This window comes from Neoarius graeffei, chromosome 17, assembly GCF_027579695.1.
Source record: "Neoarius graeffei isolate fNeoGra1 chromosome 17, fNeoGra1.pri, whole genome shotgun sequence".
In the NCBI taxonomy this organism is placed as follows: Eukaryota; Metazoa; Chordata; class Actinopteri; order Siluriformes; family Ariidae; genus Neoarius; species Neoarius graeffei.
The window spans coordinates 29,584,269-29,608,752 of record NC_083585.1 but is presented as its reverse complement, the minus strand read 5'-3'; the positions used below and the strand labels follow the sequence as shown (position 1 = coordinate 29,608,752).

The 24,484-nt window shown below is 42.2% G+C and overlaps 1 protein-coding gene across 1 annotated transcript in view; it reads left to right on the top strand.

Moving 5' to 3' along the window:
• Window positions 1–19,448, top strand: part of mettl16 (methyltransferase 16, N6-methyladenosine) — a 93,972-nt gene extending 74,524 nt beyond the window's left edge. The window contains exons 8-10 of the mRNA XM_060898073.1: window positions 9,140–9,229; window positions 17,491–17,664; window positions 18,825–19,448. Of these exons, the coding sequence (XP_060754056.1) occupies window positions 9,140–9,229; window positions 17,491–17,664; window positions 18,825–19,310 (750 nt within the window). The 3' untranslated portion in view covers window positions 19,311–19,448. The remainder of the gene's footprint in view (window positions 1–9,139; window positions 9,230–17,490; window positions 17,665–18,824) is intronic.
• Window positions 19,449–24,484: the final 5,036 nt, after the last annotated feature.

Genomic DNA, 24,484 nt, shown 5'->3' with positions numbered 1-24,484 from the left:
CTAACTATGTCCTGTTTTCATAATCTGCTTGATGTAGTGGTGTGAACACAGTGTGAAATTAGAATAGTGTGGGGGGATTAGAGCAAGTTTGTCCCTGTCCAGTTCTGTACACACAGCCGTGGTCCATGATGAACGTGTAGAAGTGCATCATTTCACACGTGGCCACAGACTCTCTTCAGGTGGAAAGGATTTGATTGATGACCTGCGGGCTTCCGAAATGCAGCATGCATCTGCTATTTTCAGTTCTCTTGTGTCATCTGAAGCCAGTTAGAAAATTGCAGGCTGCTTTTAGGTCTCTTGTGATTGGATATGAGAGCTTAGCATATGGTTTGTGTGTTTTGAATTACTGTTGGAATTTTTCTTGCCGTAGATTTAAAGGAATTTGAATTCCAAACAGGTTTTAATATAGTTCTCAACTCTCCTCTTGGGTGGCTGGTGCTATCGACTGGAGCTGTGTAGACAGCCCTAAGTCACGTTCGTCTATTTAAAAGAAACGTTTCAGCACAGACATTTCAAAAATGAACTGCGTAATCAATTCCACAACTTTTTGCAAATAACATACAATTTGCCAATTATTATATGAGGACACAGTACCCAGAAACTTTTAGGCCCCAACACCCTTCTTAAAGTTATACTGCCTTTCAGGTTTTTCAAGTGTAGGACATAAAAATAATTTTCCCTGACACCCAGTTATTTTTGTTTAGTGGACTGAAAGCTACTGAATTCGAATCACAGACTTCCAATTTTATTAGTTTTTTTTATAGAACAATTAATGAATTTAAGGCCATGTGGCCCTAAATTTTTTCCTGCTTCACCATGACGCAATTCAAGATACTACGTCATGCATCATGTGGTGGGCTTTCCTCATTCACGCAAGGCATTGTGGGATATAAATTTGAAACAGGAGAGAAAAGGATGTGGGTGTGCGAATGAAACATGAAAGACCGACTACAGTAACGGAAAGTGAGAAGAAAAGACGTTATGTTGCGAAGGAAAGGAAACGCAGGACCAAACTAATAAATATGGGCGCTCAGCGAGCACCTCGGTGTGATCAGCTGTTCGTTTAGCAACAGAATGATGGAACTGTCAGTGCACGGTCAAAGTAAACCTGTAGATAGCAGTAATGTAACACTGTGGATGCCAGCTGCCGTAAAACCCAAAAGAAAGAGAAGAAGAAGGTAAACCTGCGCATGCGCACATGGACTTCCTCTGTCTGCTTGACTGCGTGAAGTGAGCAATTTCATGCACATTATTTGTTCGGGAATCCCCTCAAATTAAATAACTTCCCAGCCACAGAATGGCCTGGGTTTTTTTTTCTTTTTGAGATATTACAGAAATAAACACATCACAATGACCAAATTTCAGAGAGAACTAAATTTCACCGATTTTGTGAAATTGAAAGGCCGTCTCGGGCGGCACGGTGGTGTAGTGGTTAGCGCTGTTGCCTCACAGCAAGAAGGTCCGGGTTCGAGCCCCGTGGCCGGCGAGGGCCTTTCTGTGCGGAGTTTGCATGTTCTCCCCGTGTCCGCGTGGGTTTCCTCCGGGTGCTCCGGTTTCCCCCACAGTCCAAAGACATGCAGGTTAGGTTAACTGGTGACTCTAAATTGACCGTAGGTGTGAATGTGAGTGTGAATGGTTGTCTGTGTCTATGTGTCGGCCCTGTGATGAACTGGCGACTTGTCCAGGGTGTACCCCGCCTTTCACCCGTAGTCAGCTGGGATAGGCTCCAGCTTGCCTGCGACCCTGTAGAAGGATAAAGCGGCTAGAGATAATGAGATGAGATGAAAGGCCGTCTCGCTTTAAGTACTATTCGGGATAGGATTTCTGGACGTTAGACATGTAACAATATAGCCTGGGAAATCCCATGCTGCTTTGCACAATCGTTCCGATCTGAAAAGACAGCATGGAAACTATGGTCTAAAGGCTTGCCTGAGTTAGGGAGCCAATCAGAGAGTGGGGAGGGGTGGAAAGACGGTGACGCGTACTACTTGACAAACGGAAGCTTGTAGTTTATTTGGGACTGTTTACAGATCACATTTAACATGGCGGCGAGCGATACGAACCAAACTTTCGATCAAGCTTTAGACACTGTTCTGAATTAGTCTGGTTAACACCAGACCATATCACAAGTGAAATAAGTTCGGTGCCATTGTTTTCCTATTTTTGTTTTGCCTTCTCTTTCTTTCTCTTCTTCGCCTCTTCGTCTTCTTCGTCGCTCTAACTACGTCACCGGGTACAACTGCCATGATTGGCCATGGGCTACGTATACGCCAAATGATAGACATTCGCAACGTCCAATAAACGGCCATTGACAATCGTAAACCACACCTCCCCTACGAGAAATTCAATAGGCGGATTCCAGACCATATTTCACTTGTGATATGGTCTGGTGTTAACCAGACTAGTAACAATATATTGTGCAATGATAAATCACAACACAAATTTATGACTAATTGAATGGATGAAATAAAAAAATGAACCCATTATTATTATCAGGCTGTGTAATCTTTTAAGTTTTCCCTGGCTGTAATTATGTTGTTTGCTCTGAACCCTCTGCTGTCAAGAGGAATAGCGTAAAATGGTGGGAATGCATGTGATTTCACCCTAGATGGAAGTAACACAGGTCTAATGCCACGCAGACACAAAAAACAGATCTAAAATGGGAAACTACTGTGGGATGAATGACTGTACAAATAGATTTAACAAGAAATCGGATCCGTCTTTTTATAGACTCCTAAAAGCTCAAAAAAAGAGAAGAAAAATTATGATAGTACAAGTGTTCATCAAAGTTTATTAGAAAAGGCCTTTTTTTTAAATAAAAGAACTATTTTAGTTAAAAGTCTGTTATATTTTACGCCATCCTTTATAACTGTGGGTAAATTATAATTGGCTATTAAGAAAATGAAATTTTTTATTTTAAAAAGGAATATTTAAGTCAATAAGGAGTAGGAAAATGAAGATTGGGTTTTGGGTTTTTTTTTTGTTTTTAAACTAATACAATTTTCTTCATTTGATTAATTTTTTCTTCAAAAATATTGTGGGAAAACCGAATCGTGAATCGTTACATGCCTACTGGACCGTATGTCTTGTAAATAATGTTGCTGGAGGATGTTTGTAGTAATCAGGATTGAATCACACAGGATAAGCAATCTCTCGGTAATCCCAGAGATGGGAGTGTCTTCACGATGTACACATGGTCATCTCTCTTAAAAATTCCATGTGTACTACATATACCTTTTATTCATTCAAAATTTATAATAAGCATCTGCTGGAGTGTGTGTTTTCGTGCTAGTTGTACTTGATCACTTGTAAATCATGTGGGCTATACCTGTTCTGGGAACCTGCTTCTCTGAAAAGTCCTTTTAAATCCCATCTATACTGTATTGTTAGCTCACCGGCTGTAGGCGATGACGTGTTGCCATCACGCGGCGTCCGTCATCTGTCCACAATTCACTAAAATTCCTACTCCTCCCTGAGTTTTCAGTGGATTTTGATTCTAATTGTTTTGTTTGGAAGAGCTAATCAGTGTGTACAGAAATTACTCTTTGATTTTGTGATTTCTCGTTAGCAAGTTGCTAATTAGGCCAATTAACGAACTTTCAGGAAAATCGCTCCTCCTTCCTGAGTTTTTAATGCATTTTGATTCTGATTGTTTTCTTTTGAAAATCTAATTGTTCTTCACAAAAGTTACTGTTTCATTTGTTGATTTCTCATTTAAAAATTGCTAATTAAGCTGTGTGATGAACTTTCTGGAAATTTGCTTTTCCTAGCAGAGTTCTCTCTGGGTTTTTATTTTGATTGTTTTATTTGGATGATTCTAAGTCTTCAGAAAAGTTACTGTTGGGTTTGTTGAATTTTCAGTCATCCATGGCTGTATTTTCTACTGTTGACAAGATTTTTGTGTGCTCTCTCTCTCTCATACATATATATATATATTTTTTTAAAGCAGATACGCAGAGCCTTTATTTTTAAATAAATTTCTGAGTAGTATCTCCATCCTTGACTCTTGTATGCTGCATAAATGGGAATTTTAAAAAATATATTTTTGAGAGTAAAATCGACCGCAAAGTTGGCATTCGAGCTGCCCCGCTGAGCCAGCCAGCCCTGAGTGCGTGACGTCACAGCGGGAACCGGTTTTAAGGCCGAGGCCTTTTACAGCTATAGACCAAAGTCATATAAATAAACATTTATGGTGAAAGTAAGAAATCCCGTTACCGACTTGCTCAACTAAGACTGATTTGACTTCATTGATTGTGGGTTGACTCTCATTAAAACAGGATAGGTGCTATAACTTATGCAACATACATGTACATGCATGCATTTTCACTGATAAAACATAAAAGGCTCATTAAATAATCAGATGAACTGAGACAATCACATTCTGAAGGAAATTAAATAATCTTATACCGGTAACTTAAACACACAATACAAGTTACATGTATTAATCTAAATGCAGGTAAACAATGTGTTTTTTTTTTTTTTTTTTAATCCAAATGAGAGTCGGAGCTTACACGTCTGTGTTCTCACTTCTTGAAGGCCGATCTTGTGGCCGATTGCTTTGAAACAATCTGACTTTCAGTTGTTCATTCAGTTCTCTGTTCATTTGCTTCTTCCACGTAAGGGCGAGATGGCAGCAATATCCAGTTTAGAAATAAGATGGCTGCTCCACTCATTCTCTATTTTGTTCATACTGAGTACTCTGCCATTACTGCTCGGCTCAGGCAATTACTAAAACCTGGGACAGAACGGGATGTCACCAGTTTTAGCAACAACTGCGGGGAGGTCACTGCCCGAGCGATATGTCCACTCCCGTTCCGTCCCGGGTTTTACCAACAACACTCGGCTCACTCCGGGAGAACTGGTGCAACTGAACTCACTTTCCTTTTAAAAAAATAAATGCTTTCCTTTTCTTGTAGTTTTATTTAATTGTCAATACTGCGCCCTCTTTCAATACGGGCTTATAGCCAACGCTCCTCAACAGATCAGAGATCTCATACGAGTCCTCAGTAAAATGTGCAGAGCAGAGACCACTTCATAGCTGCCCAATGTGCCCGTGAACTTCTCGCAAAACACGTCCAAATCTTTGCAGTTTGAACATTCTTGGGCCATGAATACAACGTAAATCCACCTTCTGTCATATTGCTGCACCAGCCAGCAAAACATCTACGTGGCGTATTATCTCAAAATGGAGGATCGGAGTTGCAGTCAGCTCTGTGTTTTAGTGTAGCGGAAATGGCGACGAGACCGATAGCCTTCCTGCTGTGACGTTACAGACGTCAAGGTCATTCACTCAGACCGCTACCTATATGAATCACTTTACTCGTAAAAATTACTATATTAGATTTATTGTTAACGCTTAAAACTATTCCTGTGCTATTCTTGAGTTCTCAAGGCATTTATAAACGAAAGTGAGACCGTGGCTCTGCTTATATGCTTTAAGCTCACTGGCCATAGGCCGATGATTATTTTTCCATCGTCCGTCTACAATTCACAAAAATTGTTACCCTTTCCTGAGTTTTCAATGGATTTTGATCCTGATTGTGTTGTTTGGAAGTTCTAATCAATGTGCACAATAGTTACTCCCTGGTTTTGTGATTGGTCCGGCCGTGTGAGTTACTGCGTCGCTGATGCTCTGGTTCAGAGTGTCAAATTCTGCCAGGACTTGATTTTGATTTGGTTTTGTCGAGATGGATAGAATAGTGCACTTCCTGGAGTGTGTCTATCGTGAAGAACAAAACCTGCAAAGCCTATTATGTGAACTTTACCATCATGTCAATTCATTATTTCAATTCAGACGACACATACATATGAGGTATGTTATATGGGGATATTTCTACTGGTCATTTTATAGAAAGTAAAATAAAGTGTATTATTTTTTTCACGTTCTGGTTTCCATCAAATCCTGCGCTCTGATTGGCTGGCGAGCGGGTCCGTATCCTACGGTACAGACCCTGGTTACGGACCTCTGGCGACTCACTCCTTCACAACAACAACAAACATAGTAGTAATTTTTGTCAACATTTATTTTCGCATTTCTCAGGAGAATAGCATTAATTTTACATCATGGATCGCGATAACGACAGTGTTCACAACGAAAGTGAGTTTTACTACCCTGAGGAAGAAGAAATAAAAGAAAACATTTCAGGAGAAAGCTAAAAACCTCTAACTGTTGCTAACGCTGAGCAAAAACATGGCTGAATCCTGAATGACTCAATTTTGTATAAATAGGGGACTACATAGGTGGCAAAATGTAGTTTTTTTTTTTCCTGCCATGGAAGTGCACTTGTATACTGAGGAAGAAGCCATTTGCATTACAGTCGTGAATGAGGATTCAAAATGGCGGCTCGGTTTTCCCTTTCGGGCGCTCTCGTTTTCTGTTAGAATTTGGTAAAGAAAAAAATAAATATATTATTTACCAGCTTAAGGTCGGTCCGTATGGTGAAATACTGTGACCTCGGCCTTGAATACTGACCTCGGCCCAGAGGGCCTTGCTCAGTACTTTCAAGACCTCGGTCACAGTATTTCACGATACGGACCTCGCAGTTGGTAAATAACATATATATCTTTCGAGACACAGGAATGCACAGTCTGTAAAAATCACTGCCTGACGGATTCAGACAGGACTAAGATCCGAGAGATGCTCTGGTAATAATTACATTACTCCACCTCCCCATGTAAAACACATCCAGTCTGAATAGGGCTTTCGATGATCTGATTATAAAGTGAGACGCTGCTGAGTAAGGTGGGGTTTACATTAGACCGTATCAGCGGACCATCAGATTAACGTTTTTAAAACGATTAGCGTGCACACAGCAACGCCAATACACGATTCGCGTGCACACAGCAACGCCAATACACGGATACGCTCTGCTCCGCAGGCATCCTGCGCTCCAAATCACTCCGCCCTGAACAGCGAGTGCCCTCTGGAGGGTGCGCACTCCGGCCCTGCACAGCTCACAGAGCGCGCGAGTGAAGTGCACAAGCAGTAATTCGGGACTGAGCCGCTGTGTGTGTGTGATCCTAGTGCATATCGGGCATGCGCGTCACTTACCACTTGCAAGTGGAAGGATGGCAAGCCTAAAGACAATCATAACTACACAATGGGCAGTATTTGCATCAGTATTTGCAGTATTTTCATACTTTTATACTCTTTAATGAAAGGTGATACAAGGCGGAAGTCCGCGCCGTTTTTCAGCAGTCGCGTCACATGACCAACGCCAGCGAATCAGGAAGGTGGATGTCACAGTGACGTTCTCCAATGACGACGCCAGCTAGAGCTCAGCACAGCGTATCCGCGTATTCTCAATGTTTACACAGCACCGGACCAGACACGATCTGGATTGAATACGTGGACCCTGGCGGATTCCCGTTTCCCGGCGTTTTAATGTAAACGGACAGTGCATCCGTGAAGAAAACGAGACAGATACGGTCTAATGTAAACTTGGCCTAAGAGAGCTGTTTACAGTTTCATTTCCTGTATGCAACTCTAGTGACCTCTTTGTGATTGTTAATAATCACGTTTCATGACTAGACCCATGTTGTCCCTTCAGTGTTGTCAAGGACGCATTAGTGTTTACACTACACATGTTCAGAAAATGGTTCATTAAGCAGGTCACATTGTGTCTCCAGATGCATTAGATCTCATTCACACTTGTAGTTGTGTAGTCTATTTGTGATTGGTTCACCTGAGATGGATAAAAGATTTGAATGTGGCCTTAGCTACAAAATCTGTATACTAGCCTCGTCGTTTTTGATGATTGTGGTCATGATTTATTATGGTGCATTTTGACAGGTTTGGCTATTGTTTGAATAATTTGCTGAAAGTTTGACAAATGAAGAGTCAGATACTGAAATTGTGTCTGTGAAAGCAGTTAGCTAGCTGATTAGCTATTTGAGATGGCAGGAGGACATGAAAACATGTTTAATGTACATATTCAAGTATATTAATCAGATCCTGGCATAGGGGCGGCACGGTGGTGTAGTGGTTAGCGCTGTCGCCTCACAGCAAGAAGGTCCTGGGTTCGAGCCCCGGGGCCGGCGAGGGCCTTTCTGTGTGGAGTTTGCATGTTCTCCCCGTGTCCGCGTGGGTTTCCTCCGGGTGCTCCGGTTTCCCCCACAGTCCAAAGACATGCAGGTTAGGTTAACCGGTGACTCTAAATTGACCGTAGGTGTGAATGTGAGTGTGAATGGTTGTCTGTGTCTATGTGTCAGCCCTGTGATGACCTGGCGACTTGTCCAGGGTGTACCCCGCCTTTCGCCCGTAGTCAGCTGGGATAGGCTCCAGCTTGCCTGCGACCCTGTAGAAGGATAAAGCGGCTAGAGATAATGACAGATGAGATCCACATGATCTCATCTCATCTCATAATGATGAGATGAGATGAGATCCTGGCATATTTGAGGATAAAGAGATTTGGGTAGTTTCTTGGAGATTAAATATGCTCCTTTGTTTTGGTCCTACATTGATTATAATGGGGGGGGATACTGGTTTACCTCTGTCCGTCTGTATCTCCGTCCATCCGAAACACCCTTTTTCTCAGCAACCACAAATCATAGCCACTTGATACTTGGTACCAAACTTCAGCTTGGGGTTCTATACCGTGTATACCATTTTCAGGTCTGTCCCACATCGGATTCCTGTTTACTGACTGAATGTATTTACAAAACATATAGCGTGGATTTACAAAATTTTCACAACACTTTTCTCAGCAACTACAAATCACAACTGCTTGATATTTGGTACCAAGCTTCAGTTTGGGGTTCTATACTGTTTATACCGTTTTCAGGTCTGTCCCACATCGACTTCCTGTTTATCGACTGAATGTATTTATGAAATGTATAGGATGGATTTTGACGCTATTTCAAGAAGCAAAATGCTATTTCAAAATGACATTTTACCAGGATGCTATTTGAAATCCCTGGGGAGAGACACGGCTCTTTACTTACTTATTTCAGGGTGAATTATTTGTTGAAGTCAACATTCATAATAAGTGTCCTATTCCTTCGATTGCTTGCATTCTGGTATAAGCGAGAGCGGGGGGATACGCAAGTGAGCAGGAGCTCACAGTTAATAGGTTTTAAAGAATCCTTTCTGTTCTGCTGTTGATCGCAGCTCTTGTTATTTCCTCTTTTGTCTGAACAGGTCCCCAAAGTGACACACACCGAGTTCTGTCAGGGGCGCACGATGCGCTGGGCTCTGGCCTGGAGCTTCTACGAGGATGTGACCATGCCAGTAAGTTTCATTTCTGTAATCTACCTTCTGTGACTTTGTGGAAAACATGTGTCCTGCTGTGACCTACTAAGCGACATGAGAGTTTCATGTGTGGGTCTAGGTTCAGTTGAGGGAAAGCCACACTGGCAGAATATTCATGCAGCTCCAGATCAGTGCCTGTGTTAATAATGCAAACTCCGGTCCATTCCATTAGACACACACTGACTGCTCCCTGCAGCCCGGCTCTCTTCCCCAGTCGCCGTAGCCTGGCAACGGTCTCCAGGGCAGCAGGACCGTGCTGTAAAGCCATGCTCTTGTAGCGAGAAGGAGCGAGAGAGGAGTGTAAGGCATAGTGAAAGGGGCGGGAGGTGGAATGTTTCCAGTCTTTCACCACTTCCCTACATGCCTTTGTGGAGGGCACTTGAGCAGAAAGATTGGCCTACTTTTCTGTCTGCATTCCACTCCTCTCCTGATCACACCATCAGCTACTACACATATACACCAGTGATCACTGTACATGGTTTTTATTTGGATGTCTGTAATCTTTTTAATGAAAATTTATTTATATATCTATTGTCATACTAATCAATTTTAGCCCAGATGACAAAGTAACTAGGTTACTCCCCCCCCCGCAACAAAAAAAACCAAAACACACACACAAAGCCTGTCACATTTGTACTTCTACATTAATCCTTTCTCTCTGAGTCCAGCTGAGTCCCATTATGGAAGCCAGATCAATCTGATTGACAGTTTGGTCTTTAATCCAGCCGTGAGGTCATGAAACGTGTGGCAGGATCACGGATATGGAATATGATCCTCCTGTCACGAAGATGAAAGTGAGAGACCGTCTCACACACAGGGAGAGAGAGGGATGGAGGGAGGGATATGGTGAGGGAAGCCATGCTTTACTGTCTGCTCATCCAACACGTGAGCTCTTCTCACAGTAGGTTTACGGCAGAGGCGTTGGCTGACAGGTCAGAGGTCAGGATTGTGAGGCATTAGAGGAAGCAGTGTTGCGGGAGGTTGAGAGCAGTGACAGAATGGAGAAGTATGTGTCAAAATCAGTCCCGCTTTCAGGCTCTGAGTTTAACCTCTGTTCGCTCTGACACTCAGCCGCATCTGTTCAGTAATTAACACGTTTAACCTTTTAGCCTGTGGAGGTGGTGCTATAGCGATGGTTTTCAAGTGGACCAGATTATCAGCCATTTGAAGGCTTTCCTGTTCTTTATTTCTGTTCAGAACACAGACGTGGACGTGTGTGTGTGTGTGTGTGTGTGTGTGTGTGTGTGTGTGTGTGTGTGTGTGTGTATATAATGGACAATTCAGAAAGAGAAAGTGGATAAAAGATAAAAAAAAAATGAGTAGAAGAATGAAACAGGGTGAGGTATTGCACAGCTGAAAATGGTGTGTGTGTGTGTACGTGGTGTCATTAGCTGCCCAAACCCGTGTGCGCTACACAGACTGACTTGATCAATTTTATTGATTCTAATGCCTGTATTCTTGAGCAGTGAGGGTTTTTTTATGGCCTAGAAACCTGGAGACACAACAGGCTGAGATGCACTGTGCCTACACTCTGTACAATTCAATCAATAGAATATTATGCGTTGTGTTGAATGGGTCATTAATCATTATTGTGTACACTTCCAGTGGTTTAACACAAGCCTGTTGACTGAGTGTATTAGTTACTTGTAACGTATGGAGTAATTTCTGTTAAAACACAGAGCGTTAGTGCAGTATTGTTAGATGGACGGACTGATTCATACCTGCCACTGACACTAATGTCTTTGGAGCATGTGACCAATAAGCATAGAATGGCTCCCCCTGGTGCACTGTACAGTAGGTGTGTATTTTTTGGCTCAGCCTTTTTGGCTGAAGCCTGCAGAGGCACCTGTCTGTATGTGTATGTTTAACCGATGGCAAGATGTAAGATAGTCATTGGCGTGCTGAAAAAGGCTGAGCTCAGACCTGCACAGGGCTCTAGTTAGATTATGTAGCAGGGGTTATTTGGATTAGTCGACTTCTGCGACCCTGTAGAACAGGATAAGCGGCTACAGATGATGGATGGATGGACTTACACGTTTCCCTATTGGCTAAAAACCTGAGGCCTATGGTAAAGAAAACAGGCTAAATGTACAGTACGAGCCAAAAGTTTGGACATCCTCTAATTCAATGGTTTTCTTTATTTTTATTAATTAAAAAGACACTTCATGTCTTAAAGGAATGATGGATGTCGTTTCTCTTTACTTAGTTGAGCGGTTCACATTACGAAAGCAAGAAATTGCACTAATTACCTTTTGACGAGGCACCTGTTAACTGAAAAGCATTCCAGGTGACTCCCTCATGAAGCTGGTTAAGATAACACCAATAGTGTACAAAGCGTCATCAAGGTAAATGGTGGTGTCTTTGAAGAATCTAAAATAGGAAGCATTTTGGGGGTTTTTAACACAAATTTTTATTTTCCACATAATTCCATATACAGGGTGTTTCAAAAAATGTGATAGTATTTGAGATGTAAATATCCCAGAAACTATATAGTCTCGGCAAATGAAACCGAACAGGCTTAATGTTGAGCAGTATGAGATTTATTCCTCAAAATTTGAACGAGAAATTCAAAAGCGTGTGGATTCCATGAACGATTTTACAAATTTTCAATATGTGTGCCGCCTGAGACGCAGACAGCTTTCCTCTCTGAACTTTCTGTGCCGTGTCCAAATCTGCATTGCAGTTGGTACATTTTAGAGAATTCTCTCATAAATGCACGCTGCAGTCTCGTTCGACTGTGTTCGAGCGTACTCTAACACACAAAACGCCTTTTCTTTTCCAGTGAATGGTATTTCTATACCTAAAAAGATAAAAACAAAAAACATTCAACATAAAATTTTGACCTGTTTCCACACATGCTGTTAAAATTTGAGGTCAATTGAACAAGAATTGGCAAAGTTATTAGATTGTGAAATTATATCGATTTTTTTTTTTAAACACCCTGTATATTCCAGATGTTATTTCATAGTTTTGACGTCTTCAGTATTGTTCTACAGTGTAGAAAAAAGTCAAAATATAGAAAAGCCTATGAATGAGTAGCGGTGCCCAAACTTTTCGCTGGTACTGTACTTTGTTCATCTGAAAATATCTCTGACTATATGAAGCCAATTCTGTAGTCAGCTGCACTGCTGTAGTCAAAAGACTAAAGGAAATGTGTGTGTGTGTGTGTGTGTGTGTGTGTTTTAACTTGTCTTTTTGCTTTAATGAACTGTTAAGTTTGATATCATTTTGCATGAAGTGAATCCTGCTCCTGCCCACTCCCAGTGGAATTCCTTCCACATTATTTACTGGATGTTGACCTTTATGGCTGAATAAACTTTAAATAAATTCATTGCACTGCAGCATGGTGAATTCCATTGTGACCAGCATTGTGTGAAAGTGTGCTTTCAGAGCCGTGGGTTGCACCTCGTTATCCAGTCCCACTCAGTTTAGAGTCAGTTCAGGAGCACGTGCCAACTCCGAGTCGGATCCAGACTTGTTCTTGAACAAACCTTCACACTCTCCATCCAGTATTAAGCTGTAAGGAGATTCTGCACCATACTACGCACTCTTAGTTTCGGAATCACCAGTTTTATCCGAGCTGCCAGCTTGTCCACATTTGAAGTGCCTTTTAAGAATTATGTCCTTTCATCATGATATGATCTGCTGCACAGATTTATTCTTTTGCATATTTATTGTACTGATTTACTTAGTTTTGTTAACAGTGTAGCCTGAAAACCATTGAATGTGTACATGTAAATTGTAGCCTGTGTAGAGCTGTTAATTGAAATGCAGTGTGACGCATTCCTTCCTGCACAAATTAATCACTATTCAAAAAAAATAGTGATGTCCTGAAACAGTTCTTGTTTCACATCTGGAAATGAATAGTGGATTCCTTTTTTTTTTCTTTTTTTTAAATTGCTCGTCCACTAATAGAAGTTACTAATGGGCCAGTTGTACAACCCTTATCAAATATGAATTAATATACAGCATTCTGTGAGATTCTTCTGTTTCCAATTTCATTTGAGTTGAATTTTAAGATCATACTGTATGTGAAGGTATACCAAAAGAAAGAATAGCTTGAAATCGCTTGTTTACTTTTATACTTGTACAGTGAGCACAATGACTTGAATTATAGAGGGGCAGCTCACATCAAGACAGTTGGATCTCTGTCCATTTTAAAGGAGCAGGTTGTCATTTTTAGCGCCCTCTGGTGCTTGTGGGGTAAATTGCAGCAAAAACACCGAGGGCCCTTTCGCTTTTTAAATCAAGCTTCATCCACCCTTTCACCCTTTCTATTTCCTCCAACTGACCGTATTTTCTCTCTGGAACATACATTTGCCTCCTGGCCTCCTTTAAATGAAAGGGGCGGAGCTGAGTAGCTGTTTTTTTGCTGGGATCAGAGCTAATTTCAGGAAGGAAAAAATTGAAATGAAGAAACTAACCAGATCTCCGATATGGCAGCTTGTTGAAATTCTATAATCTTTACTGGTCAAGAAACACTTTTAAATATTACATAGCACCGCTTTAATTTCAGTAAAGGTTTATTGAGTATACAAGCAGGATTTTGGTGCGGATTCTTCTGGAGTCAGACCGATTAAGCTGCTGATCATATGAGACACTGCAGGGATGTTGTGAAAGAAAGAAATAGCCTGATGGTATGTTGATGAGTGTCCCGTGTTGATTAAATGCCAGGGCAGTGTAGGTGCAATTGGTAATTAAGTGATCAATCTCATTAAATCAGTCTCATTAATAATCTCGTTAAATCAGTCTCATTGATAATCATTAAATCAGTCTCATTAAATCAGTCTCATTAAATAATACCTTTAATTTTGGTGCTTAATAATAAATTACCAAACAGCTAAATTATGGTATATTCCAAATTATTATGATCACTTACCGTATTACACAACTCGTATGCACCTTGGAATTCTTTGAGATTGGGTACTTCAAAAATATTGGTACAACAATAAACACACAGTTTCAACAATAATTGAATTTATTATAAAAAAGATAAAATTGAATAATGTCAGCAGATATATACATATAAGCAAGCATAAACGGTGTGTGTGAGAGTGATATGTGAGAGTGATTGGAATCTTATCTGAGGTTTGTGTGTGTGTGTTATCTGAGGTGTGGGGGGTCGTGACCACGTGTTTCTAAGTAGAACAAAAGAGTTAGCTTTGGTTGCTAGCTAAGATGTGTTTGTGTCCACGTGGTGGAAACAAAAGAATTAGCTCTGGTAGCTAACTCCACGTGTGTGTGAGAGAGGCCTGTGGCCTACAACAAAAGAATTAGCTCTGATTGCTAATTCACTAGCTTATACATTACTAAATCCACTGAAATCTTGATGAGGGCAAAATATTTGTAAGAATGAAATTAAGTGTGTTAGGAAGGAATAGAAGAAGCATGCAAAACCTATCTATTAAACACAACTGAGAGATCAAAAATAGAACAATGATGGAAACACAAAATCAGTGTGCACACTTAACAGTTCCTGAGTTTAAATTCACACTGCTTCATAAAGCTAATTCCTAAGACTAGTTTTATGCCCAAAATTTGCCAGTCTTACTTGGTATCTTGCCTCTATGCAAGATTATGAAGAGATGTTCCGAGACTTTTGAAGTTTCACCGTTGTGGAGCACGTGAGTCGCTTCCGTGGAAAGCAGAGGATTTCTTGGTCCAAACGCTTCGTAGTTCGTGATGAAAAGAAAGTCTCTGATCAAATAATGTGCACAGCGCTTTAATTAGAAGGATCCGGTTGCTTCTAACCTTAAATTAACTGCTGTGGGCGGCAGTTTGGTAACGTTACTGATAGACAAATAAAAACCGGTTGTAACTCATCTGAGTTAGATCACACGATTCTGGATTTCTACCGTGGCCAATGGTAAACAGAAAGAAAAAACGCGCTGAATCTTTCTTCTTGCAAGAAAGAAGTCGTGGTTTCGGACAGTCCGATAAGAGAGTGCCTCTTTTTATGTCTGTTCCCGCGTGGTTACAGAAGCCAAAGAGAAAGTATGGCGGATTTCCGGGTTACTTATGGCTTCCTGGAGGATGTGACGTAGGTGATCCCGCCCAGGCGTGACGTAAGTCAACGCGGAAGTTGGTTGATGGGAAATGTAGTCCTTAGACGGACTGACTGTGTACCTACAGCAGTTTTCTGTCTTAGCTTTAAATGTGTGCACTTTGACTAAACCAGATGATGGTTTGTCTTTCATAACTAACTGTAAATGTTCTCCTCGAGTAGAGATTAATACTCACAAGGCATGGTCCTCTCTCAAGCTGAGTTACTCTTACTCACTTGGTTTTTCACCCTCCCCAAATGTCTCTCACCTCTTCTGCGCTGTATAATCTGCTCATGTGGCTGGTATGAAAGTCTGAGAGAAGACTCTCGCTTTGTTCTTTTATCACATTTAGATGTAGCTTGCACGTTGTTTTGACGCTGTTCTTAAGCAAGTGCTCTGGTTTGAGTTTGCTGGTATTTCAGTGAGGCGTGAGCAAGTCTGTCCCTGATCTGTATGGAATGCTTGCTATGGGTATGTGTTTGTGTATGAAAGCATTATCTGCTTTTGTAGAATAGAGAAACAGCTTGGGCTCAAGGCTTAGTGAGGGTCGCATTACTGCTTGTGTCCTGACCTCATGGTTCAGAGACGCATAAATATTATTGTTTTGTATTAACATTAACTGATCTGTATGACTAAATAAATATACACTGAATCAAATTCAGTAGTTCAGCTGGAGCTGATTTCTTTCTATCCCAGACTGTAGATATACATGCAGCCTTCAGTGACAGTAGTGAAATTCCCCCTCAGTTTGCTCTCCATTTGGGGTAAAAAAAATAATTTTTAGCTCGTTTTGCTGAAACATCCAGGATACATCATTAGCACTGGTTGGTGTATGTGTGGAATACAATTGTGGGCGTAATGAGCATGTTACGCAGTCATTTTTCCAAATGTCTAAATGTCTTGGGAGGAAAAAACTAGAATTAAAAAGAGTATCAACACATTGTTCAATGGGAGTTCAAATTGCACAAAAAGACAAACAACTGAAGTGTAGGTTTTGTGCATCTAGATTTCTGGAAAATGTCTGGCCATCATCAACTGTTCCATGCTTGCTATTTGTCAGAGATGAGCCCAGCGGCTGAGACTTTAAACACCTAATTTAGAACAATTAGGTATCTTGAATACAACTGTGTGTGTGAGAGAGTGTGCGAGTGTGTGTGTGTTAGTTGTTATAATAGCTTGACCCACATCTTTAGACCCCTGTGCTGTAAAAGGCTCAGCCCTAATAGTTTCACTGTTGTAACTGTGAAGTATTATGACATGGGATGCCCCCCCGCCTCACCCAGATGTTACTGGGTGTGTTCAGACCCTCGACATATGGCGCACACACGCATCAGACTGTGATGGTATATTTATTCCACTGTAAGCCAAGGTCAGGGACAGGAGGAACGACCACGCCTTTAAAATCCTTAATTGTGCATTGCTGCCCTCTGCTGGTGTCCTCTCTCTCACAGTGGTAGATCCATAGTGATGTCAAATTGCATTTAGATGTCAGTATTTCAAATTTTTCAATATTCAAATGCATTTTATACCGCCAGAGAGCAAACATTAGCAGTAGTGCTGCAGTCTGTGTCACATAAAACACAGACGGGGAAAGTTGTCGCTTTCTCAAACAAACAAAAAATAATAATCACAGAGAGGTTGTGATGATTCTGATTTCTTATCACCAATATGTAAAATGTTCAATTTCTACACTGGATCCACTTTATTTCATTTATTTTCATGCACAAAATAACTGATCATCTTTATTCGAGGTTGGATGAATTTCAAATGCCAAAGTAAAAGCGTGCAGTCAGTACCTGCTGGAAAATTAATAAATAACTTAATATAAGAAAATAAGTTTGCTATTAATGATATACTTTTTTATTAAAAAGTCATTTTTCTGCATCAAGCAACATTTGGCCCAAAAAAAAAAATTCTGGAAGGGCATTGAACCTGCAAATACATTTTTTCCCCCCCTTGTTTTTTTCCTTGAGTAAGTAACTAACATGAAAGTTTGTTCCATCAGCCTGTGGTTGATTAATTCTGTCTGTTTAAAGGTGGTGTCCAGTAATTTGTAGGGGCCACTTTCGATTACAGATTTCTGATGATGGTGTTATGCTTGGCAGACTTATAAATTGTATATAACTTCAATCAGTTTGTATCTGACTGCAAATTGTTTTGCTTTGGTCTTCTGACATTTGTGTGTGCGTGTTCCAGTCTCCGCCAAGCAAAAAGCGTAAGCTGGAGAAGGCACGTAAGCCGCTGACCTTCACCGTGGTCAAAGCCACTGCAGCAGAACTGCACTCTCAGGCCCTCAGCAATGGAAAAACTCACACCAGCCATGTGGAGAGCGTCACCTACTGGTTGGAGAGCCTTCTCACAGACCTGAAGGTGTATACACACACACACACACACACACAACTGGTGGTGGTGGTTTTTTTTGTTGGGTTTTTATTTGTTTTTATTCAGTACAGATTTCACATTACATAAGTGTACAGTAATATTTTAATTCTTAGCACCATAGAGTTTTCTGTTCCAGAACCTTCCACCAACAGAACACATTAAAGGAACAGTCCACCGTATTTCCATAATGAAATATGCTCTTATCTGAATTGAGACGAGCTGCTCCGTACCTGTCCGAGCTTTGCGCGACCTCCCAGTCAGTCAGACGCAGTCAGACGCGCTGTCACTCCTGTTAGCAATGTAGCTAGGCTCAGTATGGCCAATGGTATTTTTTGGGGCTGTAGTTAGATGCGACCAAACTCTTCCGCATTTTTCCTGTTTACATAGGTTTATATGACCAGTGACATGAAACAAATTCAGTTAAAAAAATTGAAACGTAGCGATTTTCTATGCTATGGAAAGTCCGCACTATAATGACAGGCGTACTAACACCTTCTGCGCGCTTCGGCAGCGCATTGATATCTGAGCTCCGTATCAATGCGCTGCCGAAGCGCGCAGAAGGTGTTAGTACGCCTGTCATTATAGTGCGGACTTTCCATAGCATAGAAAATCACTACGTTTCAATTTGTGTAACTGAACTTGTTTCATATCACTGGTCATATAAACCTATGTAAACAGGAAAAACGTGGAAGAGTTTGGTCGCATCTAACTACAGCCCCAAAAAATACCGTTGGCCATACTGAGCCTAGCTACATTGCTAACAGGAGTGACAGCGCGTCTGACTGCGTCTGACTGACTGGGAGGTCGCGCAAAGCTCGGAGAGGTACGGAGCAGCTCGTCTCAATTCAGATAAGAGCATATTTCATTATGGAAATACGGTGGACTGTTCCTTTAAGTCCAGGTCTATATTATTCATAGGCCTACTTGAGACCTTTTTGAGTTCAACTCAATAATACGCATGATAACTTTTGATAATGGTCGGTTGTGATTTTCACCACTGTAACTAAACTAAAAAATATTACGAACTCCCTGGTTACACTTCATGGACCCCACTTTGAGAACCATTGATTTGGGGGAATGATGATCTTAGTTGAAAAACTGGTAAGACAAAACAGGCATGGTATGACGGTGTTGCGCTGTGTCCTCAGGTGTTGCACAACCGTGTGCCCTCCTGTGACTCTGAACTCAGCCTCTTCCTGACTGCTGTGGAGAACACCTGGGTCCATGCTCGGCAGAAACGGCGGGAAAAGAGCCGACAGCTTCGTGAGCTGCCCAGAGCCCCAGAGCCTGACGCTCCCACTACTGACAGCGTGCACCCGACACCAGCACCAGACCTTCCAGATCCTCCCAGTAACGGAGAAGAAGCCAAGACAAAGCAGGAGTCTGAAAAGGACACCGATGTCCCCTGTAAGACCTCCAGCACACAGGAACAGGAGTCCAGTATCTCTGCTATTTCCCCAAGCTCCAGCTCAGTCCCCAACTTCCTGTTTAAGTGTCTAATGAATGTGAAGGTGGAGGACGGTGATGTGTTGGTTGAGATGCACTGGGTGGAGGGTCAGAATAAAGATCTGATGAACCAGTTATGTACAAGCATTAAGAACTCGCTCTTTCGCCAAGTAGCCAAGTCCATTTAACCCTGATTTTAACACGTTATCTGCTTTTTATTTTCAAAATCTTATTTCATTAACAGAGAACAATCTGTGGTATGAGCCATAAATGTTTTAAGTCTGCCAGTACAGCGGTAATTTTTTACTGAATGTTTGGCTTTATTATATTTGTAATAAATATTTTAATTGTTGGTGGTACAGACTATTTCTTTGATTCAAAACTTTTTAGATTTGTTCTTTCAAATTCCACTGTGTTCCCATCTCCTACGGTATCTTTGTTTGGACTAACTGGTGCCTATCATTTATTACGTTCACATGATTTGCTGATGTAAATTATTGAAAAAGGAAAGGACCGCTAGTATGGAATTAGGCCCTTGATTTTTCTGTTGGCACTGATATCTCGGCCCCCTCTCTCTCTGTCTCATGGACGTCAGATTTTTCTCTGTGGTTCCAGCTTCCTCAGTCATCGTTGGTGTGGAAGTTAACCCACTTAATAAGAATGAACAAGTTCCTAATATCCAGTTGTGGTTTGCTTATTTGATTTATGGCTTTTTGTGAATATTTTTGTGCAGAGTGGCATTTCCTGTCCCTAGAATACCTCTGCGGTTTCCTCGCAGGAAATCGGGGTCTGTAGACAGAAGTCCGGAGTGGGGCCGGCGCGGATAACAGGAAGGCAGAGGCAGTCAAGGAAGTAACCATTAGAAGCAGTGATGTTTTTCCAGAGTGGTGGGTTATGTGAAGTTTTCTGATCCAAGAGATAAATCATCTAATGTGCTTCTTCTAGCTTGTGCTTTTTTCTGACTTAAGCAGGGACTTTGCTCTCCATTTGCAAAACCTGTGGGTATCATGTGACATTTTAAGAAGAGAATGTGCTTACTTACACTATACGCATGTGTTCAAGCTTGAGGTGGCACGTACGAATCATTTCTTGCTGGGATCAGGTCGTCTTTAGAAGAAGAAGCAGCCTTTTATTTATTACTTGTACACTGAAGCACAGACTTAAGCACACAGTGAAATTCCTCCTCTGCATTTAACCCATCCGAAGCAGTGAGAACACACGCAAGTGAGCAGTGAGCGCGCGCACACGTGATCAGATTTCTCACAGTCTAGTTGTACCAACACGTTTACTAGCCTGTCAAAAATAGTTTATGAACAAGAAATGTTAGCACACTAGTTAAAACCCTCACCAGAGGATAAAGACACAAATCAGTCTTGTAGAACGTTTGATTCATTCACTTGCCCTAACAGAGTTTGAAATACAAATGCCTGATAGTTTTTCATTGTACCTTTATTACCTTAAAATATTTAACCCATTACGTTTGAGTCACTCAGGACTAACAAGAAATTCAAAGGCATTAATTGATAACAGCTTGTAAAGTGGAATTGAAACTTAAGTCTACAGAAGGTACAATTTTGTCCTTTTTGGTAGAAAGATGCTTTGTAAGCTACTTGGAGAAAAACATTTGGTAATGTGGGTTGTACTGCACTGTTCACCACCATGTGCACCAGACCACAGGCTGCATGCAGACACGTTCTCTCAGGCTCTGCACGTCTCTAGGGTTGTTCAACACAACTAGCTGGCTAACTCTAACGAGCTACCTAAAATATAGTGTAGTGAACTAAACCTGATCATTTCCAATGGCTTATTTGATTTTCTGATCTGTGTGTCTTCCTTATCTAATCTGTGGTATTTGTTTACTAGCCTGACAAAAATAGTTTCTTATGAACAAGGCCATGTTAGCACACGAGTTAAAACCCTCACCAGAGGATAAAAAGACACAAGTCAGTCTAGCAGAGGCTTTGATTCATTCATTTGATCTAACAGAGTTTGAAATACAAATGCCTGATAATTATTACTGGCTACCACCAAGTTTCTGATTCATCACCTTGTTAATCTGGTTAGAATACAAATTCCGTAACAAAGATAACTCTGCTATTATTTGTCTTTCATTAGTGCCGCACATAATTAGAGAACAAATAAATGCTTAACCTCCATCCATCCATTATCCATAACCGCTTATCCTGTACAGGGTCACAGGCAAGCTGGAGCCTATCCCAGTTGACTATGGGTGAAAGGCGGGGTACACCCTGGACAAGTCGCCAGGTCATCACAGGGCTGACACATAGACACAGACAACCATTCACACTCACATTCACACCTACGGTCAATTTAGAGTCACCAGTTAACCTAACCTGCATGTCTTTGGACTGTGGAGAAAACAGGAGCACCTGGAGGAAACCCACACAGACACAAGGAGAACATGCAAACTCCATACAGAAAGGCCCTCGCCAGCCACTTGGCTTGAACCCAGAACCTTCTTGCTGTGAGGCGACAGTGCTAACCACTACACCATCATCCCACCCTAAATGCTTAACCTGTTTACCAACATTTCTATTCCATCCATCCATCCATTATCCATAGCCGCTTATCCTCTTCTACAGGGTCGCGGGCAAGCTGGAGCCTATCCCAGCTGACTATGGGCGAGAGGCGGGGTACACCCTGGACAAGTCACCAGGTCATCACAGGGCTGACACATAGTGACAAACAACCATTCACACTCACATTCACACCTATGGTCAATTTAGAGCCACCAATTACCCTAACCTGCACGTCTTTGGACTGTGGAGGAAACAGGAGCACCCAGAGGAAACCCATGCAGACATGAGAAGAACATGCAAACTCCACACAGAAAGGCCCTCGCCAGCCACTGGGCTCAAACCCAGAACCTTCTTGCTGTGAGGCGACAGTGCTAACCACTACACCATCATCCCACCCTAAATGCTTACCCTGTTTACCAACATTTCTATTCCATCCATCCATCCATCCGTTATCCATAGCCGTTTATCCTGTTCTACAGGGTCGCGGGCAAGCTGGAGCCTATCCCAGCTGACTATGGGCGAGAGGCGGGGTACACCCTGGACAAGTTGCCAGGTCATCACAGGGCTGACACATAGACACAGACAACCATTCACACTCACATTCACACCTACAGTCAATTTAGAGTCACCAGTTAACCTAACCTGCACGTCTTTGGACTGTGGAGGAAACAGGAGCACCTGGAGGAAACCCACACAGACACAAGAAGAACATGCAAACTCCACACAGAAAGGCCCTTGCCGGCCACTTGGCTCGAACCCAGAACCTTCTTGCTGTGAGGTGACAGTGCTAACCACTACACCACCATGCCACCCTAAATGCTTAACCTGTTTACCAACATTTCTATTCATTCATTCATTCATTCATAGGGGTGGCACGGTGGTGTAGTGGTTAGCCCTGTCGCCTCATAGCAAGAAGGTCCGGGTTCGAGCCCCGTGGCCGGCGAGGGCCTTTCTGTGCGGAGTTTGCATGTTCTCCCCGTGTCCGCGTGGGTTTCCTCCGGGTGCTCCGGTTTCCCCCACAGTCCAAAGACATGCAGGTTAGGTTAACTGGTGACTCTAAATTGAGCGTAGGTGTGAATGTGAGTGTGAATGGTTGTCTGTGTCTATGTGTCAGCCCTGTGATGACCTGGCGACTTGTCCAGGGTGTACCCCGCCTTTCGCCCGTAGTCAGCTGGGATAGGCTCCAGCTTGCCTGCGACCCTGTAGAACAGGATAAAGCGGCTACAGATAATGAGAGGAGATGAGATGAGATTCATTCATATTCATTCTCCCTCCCCGTCTCCTGATTGGCTGTGGCTCCTGCCAGTCACAACATAGAAGGATTTCTTTCAGCTGCTGTGCGCAAATATCCCAACAATTCAGATCTGACACACTTTTAACTTAAGACTTATATCAACTTGAAACTTTAAAAAAAATTGTCATTTCTTTCCTCCTTGACTTAATAATCTTTGTTTTGTTTTTTTTAATTGTGAACAAAGAATCCTGCACGCTGTAGGGGTGTGTGTGCATTAACACATCTTTCATCATATAAAATGGCACTCCTTTTCCAAAAGAGTACCTTTTCTGGTGCTCGTATAACTCTGGGTTAGTTTTAATCTCTCGTATATTTCTACAAGACCTGCTTTAGTCTCTGAGTGACGTTGTTTTCTACAACAAACCCACACTGCGCTCTTCACACAACTTTGAACCTTTGTGCTGCTTCTGTCGACGTCATCCTGCTGAACGTCGCCCACGTGAGCCGTTGCCATGCCGCCCAGTTCTCTGCTCCTATTGGCTGCTCGAGCCTGGTGCTTTATTTATTACGGACACGCGCGACTGCGCAACTGTCACAGGTAAAACCCGGAGCGGATCTGGTAGTGGTGATGTCGGAGCGGATCTGGTGGTGGTGATGGAGCGGATCTGGTGGTGGTGATGTGAATGTAGGTGTAGACTTGGTGGGATTTGATGTTTGAGGAACGATAGCAGCAGTTATACAGAGTTAATGGAAGTGTCATGTGGCTTTGGTGTGTAAGTCGTGTGTTTATAAGTGTTCAATTTCGGATGGAGCTCAGAGTTTGTGACAGTATAATACAATTTATTTTATAATTTCTATAATTTCCCTTCGTAGCCTACATAATCAGTACACCGTTTTCTGTTTATCTCACAGATATCTGGTTAAGAATTGCACTATACAGTTGTTGTTATTATTATTAAAGGAATTGGATAAGCATATTTAGATTAGGGCGGCACGGTGGTGTAGTGGTTAGCGCTGTCGCCTCACAGCAAGAAGGTCCGGGTTCGAGCCCCGTGGCCGGCAAGGGCCTTTCTGTGCGGAGTTTGCATGTTCTCCCCGTGTCCGCGTGGGTTTCCTCCGGGTGCTCCGGTTTCCCCCGCAGTCCAAAGACATGCAGGTTAGGTTAACTGGTGACTCTAAATTGACCGTAGGTGTGAATGGTTGTCTGTGTCTATGTGTCAGCCCTGTGATGACCTGGCGACTTGTCCAGGGTGTACCCCGCCTTTCGCCCGTAGTCAGCTGGGATAGGCTCCAGCTTGCCTGCGACCCTGTAGAACAGGATAAAGCGGCTACAGATAATGAGATGAGATGAAATTCTAACAGAAAACGAGAGCGCCTGAAAGGGAAAACCGAGCCGAGCCGCCATTTTGAATCCTCATTCACGGCTGTAATGCAAATGGCTTCCTCCTCGGTATACGTGCACTTCCATGGCAGGAAAAAAAAACTACATTTTGCTGCCTATGTAGTCCCCTATTTATACAAAATTGAGTCATTCGGGATTTAGCTATGTTTTTGCTCGGCGTTAGCAAGTTAGAGGTTGTTAGCTTTC